General features: G+C 52.2%; 2 protein-coding genes across 2 annotated transcripts; one reads left to right on the top strand and one right to left on the bottom strand.

Moving 5' to 3' along the window:
• Positions 1–126: 126 nt before the first annotated feature.
• On the bottom strand, positions 127–8870 carry Palm3 (paralemmin 3). Its single transcript, XM_051169149.1, has 7 exons — positions 8722–8870; positions 5834–5882; positions 4116–4196; positions 3525–3667; positions 3316–3400; positions 2359–2404; positions 127–2229 (listed from the first exon to the last, which is right to left on the bottom strand). The coding sequence occupies exons 1-7, from the start codon at positions 8760–8762 to the stop codon at positions 365–367; spliced, it is 2310 nt and encodes a 769-aa protein (XP_051025106.1). The 5' UTR covers positions 8763–8870; the 3' UTR covers positions 127–364.
• Positions 8871–17390: 8520 nt separating this feature from the next.
• Positions 17391–19000, top strand: Misp3 (MISP family member 3). Its single transcript, XM_051169162.1, has one exon. It carries the CDS (start codon positions 18144–18146, stop codon positions 18822–18824), a length of 681 nt encoding a protein of 226 aa, XP_051025119.1. The 5' UTR covers positions 17391–18143; the 3' UTR covers positions 18825–19000.
• Positions 19001–20843: the final 1843 nt, after the last annotated feature.

Here is a 20843-nt window from a genome sequence, read left to right as displayed (position 1 = left end):
GGGGATCCAACGCCCTCTTCTGGCCGCCACGAGCACTGCATGCCCATGGTTCCGCCCAAACAAAACACAAACACACATAAAACAAGGAAAATAATAAACAAATAAATAAATCTTTTTAAAAGCCAGAGCGCCTTAACATTTAATTTTCAAGTATAAAGGCTTCATTGCAGAAGGGATATTCAGGGCCACAGGCAGTGGGCAGGGATTCTAAAAGCCCAGGTGAAAGAAAACACAGGGGCCTAGCAGCTCCTGGGTGCAACCACCAGTCCTATGGTACCCTGTCTGTGCCTGGGACCTTCTGCTCGATGCCAGGCAGCGAGGTAGCTGTAAGAGAGGAGTAGGGTGCTGGGCGGCAGGCGTAGGCTCACATGACCACACAACACTGGCACGTCTTTTGTTTAGGGCCACCGCCTTCTTTGGCCTCAGCTAGCTCAAGCTGCCTGGCAGGTGCATAGGTCGGTGCAGGGTGGTCACCAAGGTTGGTGCCGGACACCTCCTCACGGAGCAGTGGCTGGCCCTCCGCAGGCTGCTCCGGGCCTGGGGTCTCTGCCAGGAGAGGCGTGGCATCCCCTGGAGGTTCCTCACTCTCAGCAGTGGGCTGAGGTTTCCTGGCTGCCTCTTCCGCCGGTCCTTCTTGCTCCTCCGGGCCTTGCAGTCCTTGCTCCTCTGTTGTGGGCTCCTCCTGGACCCGAAGAGCAGCTCCTGGCTGGCTGGAATCCTCCACCGGAAGTTCTGCCCCCTTGCTGGATTTGCCTTGCTCTTCTGGACTCGCCTCCTCCTTGGAGCCTGAGGTTTTCTCCGCCTCTGATGATGGCTCAGTACCCTCTGCCTCCCTATCCAATAGTTTACTTCCTTTAGTTTCTTCGTCCAATGAGCCCTCACCTCCTGTCCCCTCGTCCAATAGTTTCTTACTTCCTTTAGTTTCTTCGTCCAATGAGCCCTCACCTCCTGTCCCCTCATCCAATAGTTTCTTAGGTCCTTTAGTTTCTTCATCCAATGAGTCCTCACCTCCTGTCCTCTCGTCCAATAGTTTACTTCCTTTAGTTTCTTCATCCAATGAGCTCTCACCTTCTGTCTCTCCATCCAATAGTATCTCAGTTGTTTTTGGCTCTCTGTCTAATGGGCTCTCACCATCTCTCTCCTGGTCCAATGGCTTCTCACTCCTTTTTCTCTCTGGCTCTGGTGAGCCCTCTGCTTTTTTTTCTACTACCAAGGCCTTCTCTGTGGTGGCTGGCTCTTCCTCACTTCCCTTTTCTACTTCCAGCGGCTCTTCCTCTTCCTTCCTTTTCACCTCCCACTTTTCCTCATCTGTCGCTACCTCTGCGGGAAGGAGGTCCCCACCGTCTTTTCTCTCTTCCTTTTCTGCCTGGCTTTCCTCTCTTCCTGGGGTTTCTGCCCCGTCCTTCTCTGCTCTTAGCTTTTCCACCTTTCCCCTCTCTTCTATGTCCTCTGATTTTTCCACTTCTCTTCTCTCCACCTCCCAGGATGCTCCACCCTCTCTGGGCTGTGCTCCCATCAGAGCCGCAGGTCCTCCTGCACACTCCACCCCTGGGGGTGCTTCTAAGCCCTCCATCAAGAGTTCCTCCCAGTCTTCACTGAGGGCCACTCTCTCCACCCAAATGAAGGACCCTTCCTCTCCTCCAGGGCCCCCCTGACCAACACCCTCAGGACTATCTCTGGAAGCATCTTCCTCTTTTCTGGACATTTCAGCCTCAGATTGTTCCTGGAGCTTTGGAGACCTGCTGTGTGTGGCCTCTGGACCCCTGCCTGACTCCCCTGTAATATCCGGATCACTGCCTCCCAGGCCCTCCCAGACCACCTCTACCACACCCCTGCCCTCCTTCACCCAAGCGGGGAGCTCAGGGCTGCTGGAGTCCTGCCTAGCCCCAATGGCCTCCAGCACCACTTCTTCCACCTTAGCCTCCAGCTCCACATCCGTGGGGCCTGTGGCACTGTTCTCGGTGGCTCTAAGCCCAGCCCAAACCACCTCCACCACACCATCTCCTTTGGCCTTAGTGACACTCGACGCCCCTGGGCTCAGCTGCTCAGGAACGGGGCTGTGGCCAGAGCAAGGGCCGTTGGCTTCTGAAGAGTCTCCTATGGCCTCAGGGGATGGCCTCAAGGCTGGCAGAACCCCAATAGACTCCTCCCTGGGATCAGAGGGGGACTCAGGGGACATGCCCACTGGACCAGCTGGCAGGGAAGTTCTCTTGTCTGCATCCATGAGGCCTGAGGAGTCAAGGGAGGGAGGAAGGGACAGGGAGGTCAGGACGATGGGAGACAAAGAGGACCCCAATTCTTTTGGGTCAAGTAATCTAGTGGAGACTGTACCCTAGACATCAGGACTCCAATACTTACCTGCAGGGCCTGCCTCCATGCTGGGCTGAGAGAGAGGACGGGGACCCTGGAAGGAGAATAGAGACAAGGACAAATTGGCTCCTGTTTCTACCTCTCAGGTATGTTTGTGCCCCACCTGCTTAATCAATATCATGTCACTATCATTGGTCAGCATCTGAGGTCACTATTAAAAAAGGATTTACAGGGAGGGAGGAAGTGCTGAGATGGAACACTAGGCCAGCGCGGTACTGCTGAGCTACATCTCCAAGGCTGAACACAAGACTGCATACAATCAGACACCAAGTTCCAATGAGAAGACGGAAAGTAATAAGCATAGCCACAAATAAATACACACCGTTTGCAAATAGGAAGGGGGAGAGAAAGAAGCCTGGAGAAGGAAGAAGTCGGGAGAGGTCTCTGGACGGGGCTTCTGGGGGGTGAGCAGCGTGGTGTGTGCCCTGTCCAGAGTGCTGAGGTGGGGTAGGTTGTACAGGCTAAGGAAACCTCACTGCCCAGGTGGGCTAGACGATAAAGAGACTGTGCGACCAGTATGGAGCAAAGGAGAGGTGTGAAAAAAGAAGAATGGGGGCAGCGGCACACACCTGCATGCGCACAAATTCCCTTGTGCTGAAGGCATGGCGGCAGAAGCCTGTACAATCCTACCACTTGGGAAAGCGGAAGCCGGAAGATCATCAGTTCAAGGTCAGACCCGGCTAGTAGTTTTAAATGATAATTTCACTGCCCTCCCCCACCCCCACCCCCGCTGCCCAATGGCATTTCTGAGTTGGTATTCTCATTTTAGGGAGGGAGGGGAAAACTAGGGTCTAGACAAAACAACGCTCATAAGAACACAACAAAGTAACAGTGAGTGGGTTTGCCTGCTTACCAAGGCTGAGAGCATCTATCTGCTGTGTCCTGTTCTGATCCAGCTGGTCACACACACCCCCGTCCTCCCCACCCATTTCGGCCCCTGCTCACCTCCCTTCGCCAGGCAGGCCTGCCAGCAGGTCTGTGTTGGGCACCTGTGGACGCACTTTGCAACAGCTGCAGCTGTGACTGGAGTCTGAGGAAGAGAGACGGGGGGGGGGGGGGGGGGCTGCTGGAAGGCGGTCTGGACCAAACCTGCTCTGTTTCTGAAGGCTGCCAAAGGCAGGGGCATGGCTCAAAAGCCGCGATTCCCGACTTACGAAAACAAGCTGTCTTCCAGGTTGCGAATTCGAGCCTGGGCCTGTCCCTCGGGCGACTGTGGGTCCTTGGAGGCGGGGTCCTCCGGCCGCTCTGGCCCTTCAGCCGCTCCATCCATGAGCCAACGTTCGCGGAGGGATTTCCTCTGGGCATGCGAAGGGAGAACCGGACTGGCCACAGGAAACCTGCCTCCCCACCCATTGCTTGCAACCGCCCAGAGGGCACATGCATTAGGATGGGAGACATGTCCGTATCTCCTCCCCCCAACACCATGCCAGGACATAGCATTTCCAATCAGAGGCATACAACCATCATCCTTTCAGCCTGCCCACTCTACTGGCCCCGCCAAGCCCGGAAAGACCTCCCAGTGTGCCTCTCGCCACCCTAAAGCTCCTCTCATCATTGCCTAACTGGATGAAGCCTTCCACCATCCCCATACTCTTCCAGAGTGGGGCAGCTGTCTCCATGGCTACCTTTCATTAGCTTCCTCTCCATCTCCCCGTCCCCAAACTGGACAGAGGTTCCTATTGTCTCTCAGACGGATTCACACAGACACCCCACTTCACTGCCTGGGCTGGACGGGAGTCCCCAACCTTGAGCCGCTCCACGCGGAGTTTCTCCTCCTCCAGCTCGCGACGGGCGGCGCCGATCTCCTCCTGCAGCCGCCGCTTCTCCTGCTCACACACACAAGACCCAGAGCTGCGGGGGGTGACCGGTGCCGCCCTCCGCCCCCCTCCTCGGGGCTCCCGGGACTCCCGGGGCGTCCTCCCGCGGGCGGGGGCCGCAGAGCGCTGACTCAGCAGCGGGAGGGGCGGGGCGGGGCGGGACCAGGCTGCCGCGCCCTGATGTTGCGGAAGGCCAGGTCCACGCCCAATGGTGGTCCACAAATGGGGGCGTGGGGGCGGGGACTAGGGATGGGAACTAGGCTTTTGGACTTCTAAGATGGGAAGGAAGGAGGATGGCCAGGAAAGGCACACACACGCTTGTAACCCCAAGACTCAGCAGGAGGGGGTAGAATGGTATCTGTGAATTCCAGACCAGGAGTAGTAAATTGGAGGCTACTTTGGGTCACAGAGATCCTGTGACCAAAAAAAAAAAAAAAATCTAGATGAAGAAAAGGTGTAGGTGTTAGCGAGAGTCCAAAATGAAGGTAGGGGTGCAGAGGTAGACAGATATCCAGAGAGATTCAGGCATATAGGGAGGTAGGGCAGAGATGGGGTAGAAAAGTAGAGGTGCAGTAAATCAGAGTGCAGAGGTTGTGTTCAGAGACACGAACTGCCGAGGTGATAGTCTAAAGAACCCAAGAGAGCTGCTTAAAGTTGGGGTGCTGAGAAGTGGGGTCCAGAAAAAACGGGGATTAGTGAGGTGAAGTTAGAAAGGCGGAATACACAAGAGAGGGTTAGAAAATTGGAGAGTGTACAACAGGTGATTAGAGACTTGGGCTATGGCAAGTTGGGGTGCTGATTAGTGACATCTGAAATGGAGTGCAGAAAGATTAGGGGCAGAGGGAAATGAACAAAGGCGGGGGTGATAAAGAGGAACAGGGGAGCGGAATGGGGGCGATCAGAGTTCGGGACTAAGGTATATAAATAGGTTGTTCAAAGGATTCTGAAGGGCTGGAGAGGTGGCTTAGTGGAAAAGAGCACTGTCTTCTCTTCCAGAGGTCCTGAGTTCAAGCCCCAGCAACCACATGGTGGCTCACAGCCATATATAATATTATCTGATGCCCTCTTCTGGCATGTGGGTGTACATGCAGATAGAGCTCTCATACATAAAATAATAAAATATTAAAAAAAAAAAAAAAAAAAACCAAAGGATTCTGAAATGTGGGGTACAGAAACACGGAGTGAGAAGGAGGTTTGGAGGATAGAGGGGCATAGTGGTAGTAAAAAAATATGGAGTGGAAAGAAGAGGGTGCATGCGCTGGGGTCCAGAAAAAGACGAGTGAGGAATGGGGTGCCGTGAGGGCTGCCAGAGAAACGAGAGTAAAGAGGCACACAGGTCGATTGGGGTGATGGAGGGGAGAGGGGGCCAGAAGGGCAAACAGGCCTTTTAGGGGTTCCCTAAGGAGGGACTCCCAGGACGGGGTACAAGATACAGAGATCCGAGAGGTAGGGAGCTTGAGTGACATTGGAGGAGGTGTTTCTGGGTGTGCCAAATGACACCCTCTGTTCAGCCAGCGACGGGGACCAGACTCAGGGGCTGCCTTAGGGGTACTTTGGACCAGATGGAGCCAGACTGCCCGGATGGAGCCGGCCAAGAAGCCTGAAGAACCTTTGGGGATTCTCGGGGCTCCGGGAGTGACACTTACAGCGATGACCTCCAGCCGCTGCCGATAGAGGGCGCTCTCCGCCATGACCCTGTGTGTATGGGGGGGGGAGTGCATAGGCTGAGGAAGCGTTTCCTAGGGACCCCACCCATCCCTCAGCAGGTGGGCTCCTAAATGTCTCGTTCCTAACTAACAAAACTGGGCTGCCAAGTCAGAGACCAGTGCTTTGCCTCTGTTTTCTCCACCACGGAAGAGCCTGGAGGGTGACTAGAGTCTGGAGAGAGGAGACCTGAGACTATGACTGTGAAGCTAATGCTAGCTCTCAGGTCATCTTTCTCAACCTCAGTCTCATCTGTGAAGTGGGCAGGGATAGCTGAACCAATTGTGCAAGAGACCCATTTAAGTGTTTCCCACAGGTAATGTAATAATTTGTACTTAATTACAGTTACAATTCCTACAGGCTCCCACAGACAATCTCACATCCTGCCAGGCTCCAAACATGCTTACGTCTATTGCAAGCTCCATACCCTCTCTGACCCTTAGCTCCTGTTCAGTCTTCCTTAAGCACTAGAGGGCGGGATAAGAGGGAATGTGGGGGTGAGACGTGACCATCAAACCATTACCATGGTAACTCCAGAGCTGTCTCTTTTTCACTTGTCTACCCCCTTCCTGCTGGAGGCAAGGGTCACTGGGCCATCCTGCCTAGCTGTGGACTTTGAACTTCAAGGAGGATTATTTGAGGTTTAAGGTTTAACCTGCTATTTCTCCACGCCTGTCCTAACAGAAGTGTGTCAGCATCCCTGCTTCTCCGGGGCGGGGGTGGTGGGGGGTGGGTGGGTGGGGGATGGGAGGGTCTGGATGTTCAGTTTGGGGACAGGCATTGTCAAAATAACATCATCACCGGGCAGCACTGAGCAACAGTTGTAAGGCTGCATTAACCCCACTTCAGCCAATGGTCGGAAAGGGCTATTTACCTGCCTGTCGTCCTCCATGCCAGACATGGTGGGCACAGAGATCTTTATGTGTTTATTAATTTAAATCCTCACATTAGCAGGAGAGAATCCTAGTGCCACAGTCCAAGTTCCAGCCAAGTCTGCTCAGACCCTCCACTCTGAGCGCATTACAGTGCTATTTATAGTGCTCTAAGTGCCCTGCAGGGCTTCCGCTGGGCCACCTCAGCTCAGGCTGCCCCCCCCCCACCACCATTGCTGGCTGCAGTCCACGCTTGCATCTGACATTCCAGCTAAGAACAGACCTGGCCAAAGTAGCCACAAGCCACGTGCCGGTCAGGCTTTGAAATGCCCTATCTGTGAAAACATTTCATCTCCCCCGTGATCCTGCAAGGCAAACAGTGTTAATGTTGCCACTGACCAAAGGGGACACTGAGGTTCTGAGGAGCAGCCAAAAGATTTGTCTAAGGGGCTGGGGAATGGCTCAGTGAGCAGATGCCCGGAATAAGCTTAGTGCTGGCTCTGTGCGCCCAGCTTTGCAGCAGCAGGAGAGCCTAGTGTGTGCAGCAGTAAACCAAGAGCCTGTCCCAACCAAGGTGAGAGTCAAAACCCACACAAGGTCGCCCTCTGTCCACACTCACACATGTTCTCACACCCTTGCATACACTCTAACATGCACACACACACTCTTACATGTATATACACTCACACAGACACACACACACATACTCTAACATTCATACACACACACACACACACACACACACACACACACACACGAGTGCACACGCGTACACACACAGGCATGCACACACACTCTCACTCCCTTGCATATGCACACACATTCACTCACAGAAGACACACACACACATGCATACACACATTCACATGCTCACACACACATTCACATTAACACACACATACATGCATTCATACACACACACACACACACACAAACACTCACACAGTCACATACACAAACACACACAGCACAAGAGTTGTCGGAAGCTGCAGGTGGAATGAGACCATGAAGGACTTCCCGGTCAGTGCTGGCAACACACAGCTCAGGGTTCAGGGCCTCTGGAGCTCTTCGTTTGGATAGCCACAGGAGGCCAGAGGCCCACCTGGAGGTGGGAATTTCAACTGGGACAGGGGCTGAAGGTCGCCTGATAGGTGCTCCTTGGGTAATCTAGACTCCTGTGCCTTACTCTGTGCCTGGGCTAGGGCTGAAGTCCCCTCAGCTGTCCCACTCCTAAGATGTTATCTCTCTAACTCTTCCTGGGGGAGGGTGGGAGGATCGGGTTCCCTGTTGCTAAGCAACCAGGTTTGTACTTGGTGAATAATGCAATGAAGGGTGCAGAAGAGTGAAGGACAGCACTGGGGGGGTCCCTACTGGAGGGACCTTCTTTCTAGAAGGTTCTATAACCCCTTGGAGCCCCTCTAGCCATCCCGCGGTGGCTCAAGGATGGAACTAGCCGCATGCTACGCAAGAGCTGGCGACTGAACCAAACTTCTCTCACTTTGAAAAGCCCCCGGCTAAAGACAACTTCTCCACACACCTTCATCCAAGTCGCTCATCTCCAACTCCAAGGTCTCGCCTCAGCCATAGCCCGCTTTGGCAGGGAGCAGGGGGATGGCATTGCCTCCTATGACTTTGCTAGTCTTTGGAAGTTGGGGTGCTCCCTTCTTCCTGGAGTCTCTAGCATTCTGTCTCTCTGCATACTTGAGAGGGGGTTGGTGATACTGACTAAACTTGGATGCACATTCTTGGATACTGACATTCTGTGTCCCCCTAACCCTGCAGTAGGCCCAGCTCTCTGGGGAAGTGGCTCTTAAGGAGCCCCAAAGTTTGGCCACAATCACTCCTTGCACTTCCCTAGGCTTCTTAGGAGAGGCCAGCTGGGGCTCCCAGGCCAGGTCGGCGCCCCCAACCCCAGCGTTTCCACTCCACCCACCAGCCCCCGCCCCCTAGACACTTACGCGGGTGTGGCCGGGGACAACACCGGGGTCTGCAGAGCCATCTCAGCCCACTAGCCCTCTCGAGGTGTGAGCCTAAGCGCCCCAGACTGGGCCTTGGCTGCTGAGAGGGGGCTGCGGGGCGGAGCAGGAGAGCTGGTCCGGCTGGTTTGGGCGGGAGGCGCGGCCCGCTTGGGGCTGGTGGGGCAGTGCTGGGGAGCGCTATCAACTTCTCAGGATGAATTATTTACCAGCCTCCGGCCTCCACGCTGCACTCGGCTGCCTCCCAGTTCACACGCGCGTAGCCACGCTGGTTCTCCGTGGGGGGAAAGCAGCCAAGCACTGATCCACAGCTGCCCGGGGATCCACCTGCCTTAGGCACTCACACGTGAAAGTTTTTTAGTAAAAGCCCAGGGTCACTGCTCCTTTCTAGGGCCCTGGAGCGTGGGAGAGGGAGAGAGCTCTCTGCCCTGGCTTCTGGAGACCATAGCAACCAAGAAGCCTGGATGTGGGTTACTGTGGGCATCTTGCCTCGGGTTTCAAGGCCTCAGTTTGCCTCTCTGTGAAATGGAAGAATAAGTTAAAATGGCCTGCAGGTCAGAAGACCCCCGTTGTGTTATATAATGTTTAGAGATGGGGCTAGAAATGAGAAAGGCTAAGGAGATGGCCTCCAATTCACTATTGAGAATGCCTGTCCTTTGAAATCTTTTTTTGTTTTGTTTTGTTCTGGGTTTCTCTGTGTACCCTTGGCTGTCCTGGACTCACTTTTGTAGACCAGGTTGTCCTCGAATTCAGAGATGCACCTGGCTCTGCCTCCCTGAGTACTAGGATTATAGGCGTGCACCACCACTGCCTGGCATTTTAAAAAAGATGTATTTATTTTTATTTTATGTTTATGGGTATTTTTGTCTGTTGCAATGGATCCCCTGGAGCAGAGTTACCAATGAGCGGCCATGTGGGTGCTGGGGATTGAACCTGGGTCCTCTAGAGGAGCAGCCAGTGCACTTAACCACTGAGCCGTCTCTGTAGCTCCTCCCCTACTCCAGCTTTTTCACATGGGTGCTGGGGATCCAAACCCAGGCCCTCATGTTTGCACAGCAGAAAATTTGGACTGAGGTATCTTTCTAGATGCTTTGAATACCGTATTTTTCAAACTATAAGACCATAAGATGCACCCAATTTTTAAAGCAGAAAAATAGTAAAAAACAAAACAAAACAAAACAGCAATCAGACCATGGGGCAGGGGAGTATCTTTTTTTTTTTTTTTTTAAGATTTATTTATTTATTATTATGTATACAGTACTCTGCCTGTATGTGCACCTGCAGGCCAGAAGAGGACATCAGATCACATTATAGATGGTTGTGAGCCACCATGTGGTTGCTGGGAATTGAACTCAGGACCTCTGGATGAACAGTGTTCTTAACCTCTGAGGCATCTCTCCAGCCCAGGAAAGTGTGTCTTATGGTTGAAAATATATGGTCTTTTTTTTTTTTTTTTTTTTTCTTTACAGCATTTTCCATTTGCAGCAGTTAGCACACTCACAATGACAGACAGCCCGATGTCTATCTAAATCAAGAACATCTCCAGCACTCCAGAAAGAACCTCTGTTCCCACAGCAGTTACCCCCTCCTTCTCCTTATGCAGCTCCCACCCCTGGCAAACACCCTCCTATACTTGCCTGTGGGGTGTGCCTGTTCTGTACTACACACACACACACACACACACACACACACACACACACACAGAGAGAGAGAGAGAGAGAGAGAGAGAGAGAGAGAGAGAGAGAGAGATTGACACAATGTAGCCATTTGCATTAGGCCTTTCTCATTCAGCACCATGTTAGTTAGTTAGTTAGTTATGGCCTCTCCCCAGCCCTTTTGGAAAGGTCTCATGTAGCCCAAGGTGGTCTCAAAGTCACCATGAAGTAGAAGGCTTTGAAGCTCTGGCCCTCCTGCCTATACCTCAAGCCCTGGGGTTTCAGGAGTGTGTCCCCTACCTGTCCTGTGCTTAGCTTGTCCACACTGGCAACGCTCAGTGCTTTGTTTCTCTTTATGGGTAAATCATATTCCACTGTGTGGACTGGTCTACTTATTTTCTTTTTCTTTTTTAATTAACCAGTTAATTTTGAGATAGGCTCTTACTGTGTACCCTGGCTGACCTGGAACTCAGTATGTAGATGAGGCTGGCCTTGAACTCACAGAGACCCACCAAACTCTATGTCCTAAGTGCTAGGATTAAAGATACACAAAGCTGGGTGTGGTGGTGCACGCCTGTAATCCCAGCACTCCGGAGGCAGAGGCTGGTGGATCGCTGTGAGTTCAAGGCCAGCCTGGTTTCCAAAGTGAGTCCAGGACAGCCAAGGCTACACAGAGAAACCCTGTCTCAAAAAATCAAAAAAAAAAAAAAAAAAAAAAAAAAAAAAAAAAAAAAAACTCAAAAAAACAAACAAAAAGATTTATTTATTGGAAAAATTATTTATTTATTGTATATACAGTGTTCTCTCTGATGTACACCTGAACACCAGAAGAGGGAGCCAGATCTCATTATAAATGGTTGTGAGCCACCATGTAGTTGCTGGGGATTGAACTCAGGACCTCTGGAAGAGCAGACAGTGCTCTTAACCACTGAGCCTTCACTCCAGTCCTTGTTTTTGTTTGTCTGTTCACTTGTTTTTTGTTTTGTTTTGAGATAGGATTTCTCTGTGTAGCCCTGGCTGTGCTGAAACTCACTCTGTAGACCAGGCTGGCCTCGAACTCAGAGATCCATCTGCCTCTGCCTCCCGAGTGCTGAGATTAAAGGTATGCGCTCCGCCCCCACTGCCCAGTGTTTTGTTTATAATTTGAGTAGGATCTGACTGTGTAGCTCAGCTGTCCTGGAACTCACTATGTAGACCGTGCTGGCCTCAAACTCAAAAGTCTGTCTGCCTCTGCCTCCTGAGTGCTGGGATTAAAGGCAAAAGGGTTTTGGTGGTGGTGGTTTAAGTTTTCAGACATGGTATAGGTAGTTAAGATACAGCATGGTTGAGCTGGGCGTGGTGGCACATGCCTTTAATCCCAGCACTCGGGAGGCAGAGGCAGGCGGATCGCTGTGAGTTCGAGGCCAGCCTGGTCTACAAAGTGAGTCCAGGATGGCCAAGGCTACACAGAGAAACCCTGTCTCGAAAAAACCAAACTAAATAAATAAATTAATTAATTAAATTAAATAAGATACAGCATGGTCTCCTGGGAGATGAAACACTCCATTCTGCAGAAAAGCTGCTTAAGCTCAAGATTTGAGCAACTTAATGGGTTCAGGAAGTCCCTGAAACTGAACACATGAGCTTGGCTCCTCCCTCCTCAAGATCATATGTGCAGTAAGAACTGCTGAGAGACTCTCAGAGGCACTGAGCTGCCTGAAAGAGGCACTCCAATCTGTAGGCTGTTTAGTGCACACCAGGATCCCAGCTTTTGTAACCTGTCACCATTGTCGGGTTATGCTTTTCAGTAATACAGTTGTCTTTGAGTCATTACTGTACCCGTAACTAACTCTTCACCATATTCCTGTAAGTTACCCCAGTAACACTTATTGGTTTCACCAAGTTGGACTTTAGTGGTATCCTTACTTTGGTCTGTCATTGGTTCTTTTTTTTTTTTTTTTTTTTTTTTTTGGTTTTTGGTTTTTGAGGACAGGGTATCTCTGTGTAGCCTTGGCTGTCCTAGACTTGCTTTGTAGACCAGGCTGGCCTCGAACTCTCAGAGATCCACCTGCCTCCTGAGTGCTGGGGTTAAAGGCGTGCACCACCATGCGCGGCCTGTCATCGGTTCTTTATCTGGGGTGTGTAGGCAGGGTGTTGTTGTGCCCTGTGTTAAGAGCCAAATGCTGGCTTCTACGGCCCACATATCTGGCTGCACTCCTTGTTCTGAGAATCTCCTGCCTATACTTTGCTCCCCAATTGTTCCCTGATATGTCAATAAAGAGGCTTGACAGCCAATGACTGAGCAGGGGAAAGAATAGGGCTGGACTTCTTGCCAGCCCAGGAAGGAAGAGAGAGAAAGGGGAGAGAGAGAGAAAGAGAGAGAGAGAGAGAGAGAGAGAGAGAGAGAGAGAGAGAGAGATATGACGTGGGCACTGAGCCACAAGGGAGGTCCAGGAGACATCAGGAAAGAGCAACTGAAGCAGAGAAAACCATAAAAGTGAGTGTCTCAGGGGTTTACACTGGGTGAAAACCAGGTTATCTTAAAGGGTTAAAATAGATTAATCTGCTCAGTTCTTGTGCTGTAAAGCTTGTCTAGTAAATATAATAGTTCAGTCTTAATTATTTGAGTGCTAGCTGGGTTCAGAGAGAAACTGCAACACATTTCCAAAACAACCACTAACAGGGGTGAGTAGATAGATGTTTGTTCGTATCTCCCCAGGAATAGTGTCACACCACACACACAAAATTTTATTCATCGTGTGTATGTGTTCATGTGTTACATAGGTCCTGGGATGTAGCTCATGGCATGACACATGGGGGCAAGCACCTTTACTTCCTGAGTGATTTCACCAGCCCAACTCCTCTGTTTCAACAAGGAGAGCTGAGTAGGCAGTCATCACACTTTGTGTGTGGGGTGCTCAGTTTGCAAGCAGTCAGTCTGAGGTGTCTGTCATTGGAGGCTGTGGGTTAAAGGCCAGGCTTCAGGAGAAACTAAAGAGGTGTTGTTTTTTTAAAATTAATTTATTTTTCATATATACAGTGTTTTTGCATGCATGCACACAAGAGGAGGGCACCAGATCTCATTACAGATGGTTGTGAGCCACCATGTAGTTGCTAGGAATTGAACTCAGGACCTTTGGAAGAGCAGCCAGTGCTCTTTACCTCTGAGCCATCTCTCCAGCTCCCAAGAGGTGGTGTTTAAAGCATGGGTTTGGCCTGCACGGCAACACAACTGATCCCAACACTTGAGAGGCAGATACATGTTGATATTATTTCTTATAAAACTGTGTTTGTGGGCTGGAGAGATGACTCAGAGGTTAAGATCGCTGTCTGTTCTTCCAACGGTCCTGAGTTCAATTCCCAGCAACCACATGGTGGCTCGCAACCATCTTTAATGTGATCTGATGTCCTCTTCTGTCATTCAGGCAGAATACTGTATAAATAATAAATAAATGAATAACTCTGTAAAAAAAAAAAAACACAATTGTGTTTGTTTCTCTTCTTTTATTTCTTTACCTAGCTATCACACAAATAATTGAGACTCTATTATAGTTTTATAAGGCTTTACAACACAATCTTGAGCTGTTTAATTATGTTCTTAACCCTCTATGCTGTCCTGCCTCCATCTTTGCCAAACTTCCCAAGTTACTTGCTTTTTAGCTCTTTCTTTGCTTCAACTGAATCTTCTTCATCTCTCCTGCACCTCTGCCTGTGGCTGAGTCCCCTGCGGAATCCCTACTTCCTGTTCTAACTCCTCCTCCCCTACCTGGCAGGAAGTCCAGCCCCTGTTCTCTCCCCTGGTCAGCAATTGGCTATAAGCTGCTTTATTGGCATATCAGGGGTCAACTGGGAAGCAGAATTTACACAACATTGAGACAGGAGATTCTCAGAACAAGGAATATAGGCAGATATGGGGGAATACAGAAATTAGCATTTGTTATTTGTGTGTTTGTTTTGTTTTACCAGACAGGGTTTTTCTGTGTAATAACCTTGGCTGTCCTGTACTCACTTTGTAGACCAGGCTGGCCTCAAACTCACAGAGATCCACCTGCCTTCTCTTGGGACTAAAGGCCTGTGCCACCATGCCAAGCAGAAATCATCATTTGAGTTACACAATAACCTTATGCCAACAGATTCAGGTGGATTCCTATGAGTTTGAGGCTAGCCTGGTCTACCTGATGAATGTCAAGACAGCCAGAGACACACGGTGAGGCCCATCTCAGAAAAACCAAGATAGATAGATAAAACATCATGAGGTTGGGATTTTGCAAGGTCAGACTTCTGTGAAGAAAGAGACTGTGGATAATTGACTCTGTCTGTGTATGGGTGGTGATGCCTGTATCTCAGAACTTTCGAGCCTGAGGCAGGAGCATCAGGTGTTCAAGGCCATCCTGGGAGACACAGGGAGACTGTTTCAAAACAAAAACAGTGGCTGGATATGGTGGCATCTACCTTTAATCCCAGCACTCTGGAGACTTCTGCTGATCTATGTGAACTCAAGGTCAGCCTGGTATACGCGTTGAGTCCCAGGCCAACACAGGGCTACACAGTGAGGCCCTGTCTCGAAACAAAAGCAACATCTGGAGAGATGGCTGCTCCGTGGTTAAGAGTACTCACTGCTCTTGCGAAGAATGAGAGTTCGATTCTCAGCACCCATTCAAAGTAGCTCACAACTGCCTGCAGTTTTGGCTCCAGGAAATCCAAGGGCATCAGCATTCATTCAGATAAACCTGTGTGTACACACAATCATAAAAATCTCTAAACGGAAACTAAGCAAAAGAGAGAATTAACTAAGGAACTGAATGGAGAGACAATTTACACACTCTCACCCTTCATAGTGTTCTAGGTGAGCAACTTGTACTTGCTACCCCACCCCTAGGGACAAGTTGCTGTGTCGCTGGAGGTGGCCAGTTAGCTTAAGGGAGAATCACAGGAGGAAAGAAATATCCTGTCTGTCTGTCTTCTCTTCCATCTGACGACCTCAATAGAAGCCGTCAGTAGATGGATCCGGAGTCGGAGGAAGGAATGGTGGCCAAGCCAGATGAAACCAGGTGGAAAGGGACAGATAAGGAGGCAGGTGGCCAAGTCAGCCAAATGAGGGCCACCAGTTCCCTTCGATGAGGAAGGCTCATGTGCTTGGGCATCAAGGGGCTGGCGAGAGGGACCACATCCGTGAGGTAAAGTGATAAAAGTACAACAGGCCTCATAGACACAAAGTGTTTGTTAAAACAGTGAGTGTCCCAGGCTGGCCTCAAGCTTATCATGTGGCCAAGGATAAAGCTCAGCTTCTGACTCTCTGGCCTACGCTATCCCAAGTGCTGGGATTACAGGCATGCAGCACCATACCAATGCTGGGATGGAAACACGGATTTGTGCATCCTAGACCAGCACTCCACTAACTGAGACGCTTCCTGACTCTCTCTCTCTTTCTCTCTCTCTCTCTCTCTCTCTCTGTGTGGTGTCCCTGACCAGGCAGAGGACAAAGGTCAGTATCATGAGTCTTCCACTGTCACTTCCCACCTCACATTTTTGTTTGTCTGTTTGTTTTGCTTTGCTTTGCTTTGCTTGTTTTTTTCTTCCTCCAGACAGGGTTTCTCTGTGTAGCCCTGGCTGTCCCTAGAACTCACATTGTAGACCAGACTGCCCTTGAACTCGGCCTGCTTCTACCTCCAAAGTGCTGGGATTAAAGGCATACACCACCGCTGCCTGGCTTCCAGCTTAGTTTTTGAGACTTTGATGAACACAGAGCTCACCCACTAGGCTAGACCGGGAGCCAATGGGCTCCAGGGTCTCTCCTGTCTTTCCCCAGTCCTATATATGGGCCACTGGCACTTTACAAACTAAGCCATCATCCCAGGCCTTAAACTTATTATTTAAAGATTTATTTATTTTTATTTTATGTGTATCGGTGTTTTGTTTGCATGCTTATCTGTGCACTATGATGGGTCAGTGCCTGGACTGGGGGCTGGAGCGGGAATGGGGGGGGGGGCAAAGGGCGGGGGCGGGTGTGTGGTGGCGACAGACGGCACCCGCTGGAGTTAAAGTGTGAGCCACCCTGGTCCTCTGAAGGAGCAATCAGTGCTCCTAATGGATGATTCACCTCTCTAGGCCAACAGAAGGCAGCGTTTGACTGGCTATAAGAGAAGAGACGGAAAGCAATGACCAAATGGTTGGGGGTTTGTAGTCTTCTATTTCCATTTATTTACTTATTTATTTATTGGAACACGGCCTCGAAATATAGCCCTAGGTGACCCGGAATTCGCTATGTAGAACTGTGCCGGCTTCCAATTCATGGAGACACCCTTGAGTGCTGGTACTAAAGGAACCACGATGGCTCCTCTTTCCATTTTCTTAAAGTATTTGTCTTTCTTCCAGGGTTCGTTCTATTAAAATATTGTTCATTCTTCCAGGGTGAGCAGGTTTTAGTGAAAGCCGGCTTCCCACAAGGGCGAGTGGAAAATGTCCCTGGGAGTGGCTGGCTGGCCCGCACTCTGAAGCGTTGATTCTCCGCCTTGAACATCAGATCGGCCCCAGACACAGGTCGTTGCTCTCTCCCGCTAGCCCGGTGGCTCCTGCCCCCAGCTTGGGCCTCCTCAGCTACCTGACCCAAGCTGACCTTTTTCCGGCCGCAATTGCTTAGCTGAGGCCCCGCAGCGCTGTAGTGAGTGTCTCTCTGCTCTCATTCTAGCGGGACACTGGGCTGCCAACGCCTTGCCGGCTTTTCTGGAAGGGAGGGGAGGGATGCTCCTGGGCTTTGAGTGGCCTCTGTGAACCTGCCAGAGCCAAGCAGCCCAGGGCAGCGTAGCGCGCAGTGCAGCGGCTCTCCCCCGCCCCGCGCCGCCTCGGGCCGGACCCGCGCCGAGTGCCATAGCGATCTGCGTGCAGCGAGGGCCCGGTGGCCACCGTGTAGTCGCTCGCCGGAGGCTGGCATCTGCTGGGCTAGACTAGTGAGGTCAGTTTAAAGACGACCGGAGCTACCTTTTAAGGAGGCGGTAGCTCAGAGATCAGCGCGGCGCTGGACTAGAGGTCAGGACTCCAGGCAGTGACCCCAAAAGTGCCAGCGTGGTCCCAGAGGGAAAATGCGACACATACTCCCTCCCAGGTAGGGAGTTCGGAGAAGCCCTTTCCTAAGCAGCTGTCCCTTCAATCAACCGGTAGGCTCATGTGGCGGGAATCTAGCATCTAGCCGAGGCGCCTCCGCCCATAGGGCAGGCTTAGGGCCACTTGAATCCAGCAGGCAGGTGCCGGGGGCGGTGCCCAGCCCTGCCCCGGGGGACGTTCCTGGAGGCCAGAGGCGGGTCAAAGAAGAGTGCTGGCAACGCCTTAGAACCTCGGGCGGCGGCTGCAACCACAGGTACTGCGCAGGGCACCTATCGGGTCATCTCAGCCCCCTCTCTTGAGAGCTGAAATCTTCAAAGTGCGCCTAACTCCTAACATCCAAGCCAGAGAGCGGAATCCTGGGGTCGCCTGAAGTTTAGGGCTACTCCGAGAGCCGCAGAGCCAGGCCACTGGCACAGAGGGCTGCTGGGAGGCAGTGAGGTCCTGGAAACCTCTGGAGAGAAGATCGTGGAGACCCTGGAACCACAGAGCCAGGTCCTGCAGGTACTAGCTGAGTAGGGCACTGAGTGCCAGGGCGGTCCGCAGTTGGGTCGCCTGGCACTCGGATAACGGAGGTACAGGAACAGTGTGCCCTTCTCTCGGCTCAGAGGCCTCCAGGTGTGTTTTCCACCGAGGCCCACGGCATTTAAGCCGGCGCCTGCGGAACTGGTGATGGAGACGCCCATCCAGCGCGAAATCCGCCGCAGCTGCGAGCGTGAGGAGAGCCTGCGCCGGAGCCGGGGTCTCAGTCCCGGCCGCGCGGGCGAGGAGCTCATCGAGTTGCGCCTGCGGCCGGTGCTCAGCCGGCCCGGCCCGGGTCCCCCGCTGCCGCGCTCCCTGGAACGCGCACGGGCGGGCGCGAAGATGCAAAGGGACATCGAACGTGAGGCTCACAGGCAGGCGGCGCTGGCGAGCCCCGCGGTTCCGGAGCCGAGCGCCGGGCGGCGGCCGCAGCCGTTGGACGAACTCAAGCGCTTCTTCGAGGCTGCTACGGAGGACGGCGCGGGCTTGCAGTGGCGGCCGGAGGCGGAAGGCCGGCTGCACTCCGCCCTTCAGGACGGCTGCCGGGTGCTGGGACAGTCTCCGTCACTCGTTGCCCCGTCGCTGCTGGAGCAGGAGGTGCGCCAGGTGCGCGAGCGGGAGCGGGAGCTGCAGCTGCAGCGGCGCAGCATCTATGGAGCCACCGAGGTCGGGGAGCCAGCGCCGAGCCTCACCCGTAAGCGGTCACCCCGGGCCCCAGAGCTCCTGCTGTCTTCCACCTCCAGTGGCCCTTCATCTGTAGGCATGCACACTTCCGGGGCCCTTAACTATTCTTGTGTGGGTTCACCTTCCGTTCTCCACTCCCACACCTAGAGTGAGGATCCCAGATCCATCACACCTTGCCTTGGAACCTTGGCTGGCTTCTGGCATTCTCGGGTCCTCTGTGGTTTTCAGGCTCTTGTCTATGCTGAGTTTGCCTCACCCCTGTTCCTGGGTCCCCAGAACTGGGTGGAGGACTGCATGGGGAGGGAGGGGTGCACACCTGTATGTATTTAAGGGGTGCGGCCGTCCTCCAGCTGGCAAGAAGAGAGGCAGCCACGGCTGAGCGTCTCTTGTCCTGGGATTGGATTTAAATTTTCGTGCATGCTCAACAAGTCCTTTACCAACTCTTCTGTCTCCTCCCCTACAGAGAGCAGGGGAGACGGAAAGTTGGCAGTGATCTGGCCTCCGCGCAGACGGGCTTCGGAGAACGGACTAGAGAAGGTGGGAGCCTCCCTTCCCAATACTTGTCGCTGTCTCCCCAACCCACCCAACCCCCGCAGAGCCTGGGCAAAGGAAGGGAAAAGTGCATCCTGGTTCCTCGGGAGCGCCACTCTGGCCTGAACTCAAAATCTCACACGCGACCCGGAGAGTGGAAGAGGAGGTGGGGGAGGGGCCTGGAGCCCAAATTTGTCCTTGACGGGGTGCCCCTCTTTCTCTCCCCCTTTCCCTAATAGGAACGCAGACCCTGAGGTCTGTGAAGGCTGCGAGTCGCGGCAAGAAGTTACAAAGCCTTTGGAGAACCAGGGTAGGGTTACCCTCCGGATCAGCGGAAGGCCTAGAGAGGGGCGGGGGGGCCCAGATCTCTTTAGTGGCAACTTTAAATCCAGCCCATCCTTGATACTGACCACCTTTCTCCATAAAATTGTTCCGTTTTCCCTGGACCCTCAAAACCTGTGAGTGAAACACAAAATAAAGCCCCCTCCTTTTTCCTGGGCGTTAGTGCAAGCTGTTTTCTATTGGGACCTCCTTAGTCTGGGTGGGGCAGGAGCTGAGAAAGTCACCAGAGGACGGCACCGGAAAGTTGGAATTCGAAAAGCGCTCTCTACTACTTGCTGACACGGGCCAGGAGGCCGGGGTCCTGCTGCCCCCTGGTGGTGGGAGTGGAAAGTGTTGCTCACGGGCCCACAGCCTCCATTCCGGGTCTCCTCCAGAGCTCAGTTTTTATCGGTGCCAAAAGAATCCTGTGCAGGGGCGCTGCTAGGCAGAGGTTCTGTGACATTGTCCCTACTCTATGGATGTAAGCGAAAAAAAAAAAAAAAACCTGTGGTGGGCTGAAGGGATGGTTCAGGGTGAAGAGTGCTTGCTATTCTTACAAATGACCTGAGTTTGGTTTCCAGCATATAAGGTGGCGTGGGAGGTTCACCATTGCTTGTAATTCCAGCCCCAGGGAGTCTGTTGCCCTCTTCTCACCTCCAGGAAAACCCGAACATACATGGCATACATTCACACAAAATGCACACACATACACATGAATTTTAAAAAGACAATTAGCCGGGCGTGGTGGCGCATGCCTTTAATGCCAGCACTCGGGATGGCCAACCATCTGGTGTTCTGGTGACCATTCCGGACTTGATTATTTTAAAAACATGGCTTCATATAGCCTATATTGATCTCAGAGTCTCTCTGTGGCCAAGGATGACCTTGAAAGGTTTTAAATTTTTACTTTTTGGATTTATGCTGTGTGTATAAGTGTTTTGCTGGCCTATGTGTGTGTGTACCATGCATGTGCGGTTTCTGCAGTGGTGAGAGGATGGCATCAGGTCCTCTGGAACTAGAGAAGACCCAGGTGTAGTTCCCAGCACAAGTCACCTGTAACTCCAGCTTTAGGAGAACAGACTCCTTCTAGACTTCTCTGGTATCCTGCAATACACAGGTAGGTACCCACCACATACACACACACACACACACACACACTGGGGTTTTTGGTTTTTTTAGACATGGTTTCTCTGTGTAGCCTTGGTGTAGCCTTGGCTGTCACCATCCTGGACTTACTTTGTAGACCAGGCTGGCCTGGAACTCACAGTAATCCACCTGCCTTTGCCTCCCGTGCTGGGATTAAAGGTGTGCACC

The sequence above is a fragment of the Acomys russatus genome, chromosome 26 (genome assembly GCF_903995435.1).
Source record: "Acomys russatus chromosome 26, mAcoRus1.1, whole genome shotgun sequence".
Taxonomy (NCBI): domain Eukaryota; kingdom Metazoa; phylum Chordata; class Mammalia; order Rodentia; family Muridae; genus Acomys; species Acomys russatus.
This window is presented reverse-complemented; position numbering and strand designations above follow the sequence as displayed.

Bases quoted from the DNA above. Each gene is read 5' to 3' on its own strand.
- Palm3 (XM_051169149.1), bottom strand. From the start codon at position 8,762: ATGGCTCTGCAGACCCCGGTGTTGTCCCCGGCCACACCCGC. The intron at 2,405-3,315 runs GTGAGCAGGGGC...TTCTCCTTCCAG, and splicing joins GGCCTGCCTGGCGAAGGGAG to GGTCCCCGTCCTCTCTCTCA. The intron at 2,230-2,358 runs GTAAGTATTGGA...TTGACTCCTCAG, and splicing joins CATGGAGGCAGGCCCTGCAG to GCCTCATGGATGCAGACAAG.
- Misp3 (XM_051169162.1), top strand. From the start codon at position 18,144: ATGGAGACGCCCATCCAGCGCGAAATCCGCCGCAGCTGCGAGCGTGAG.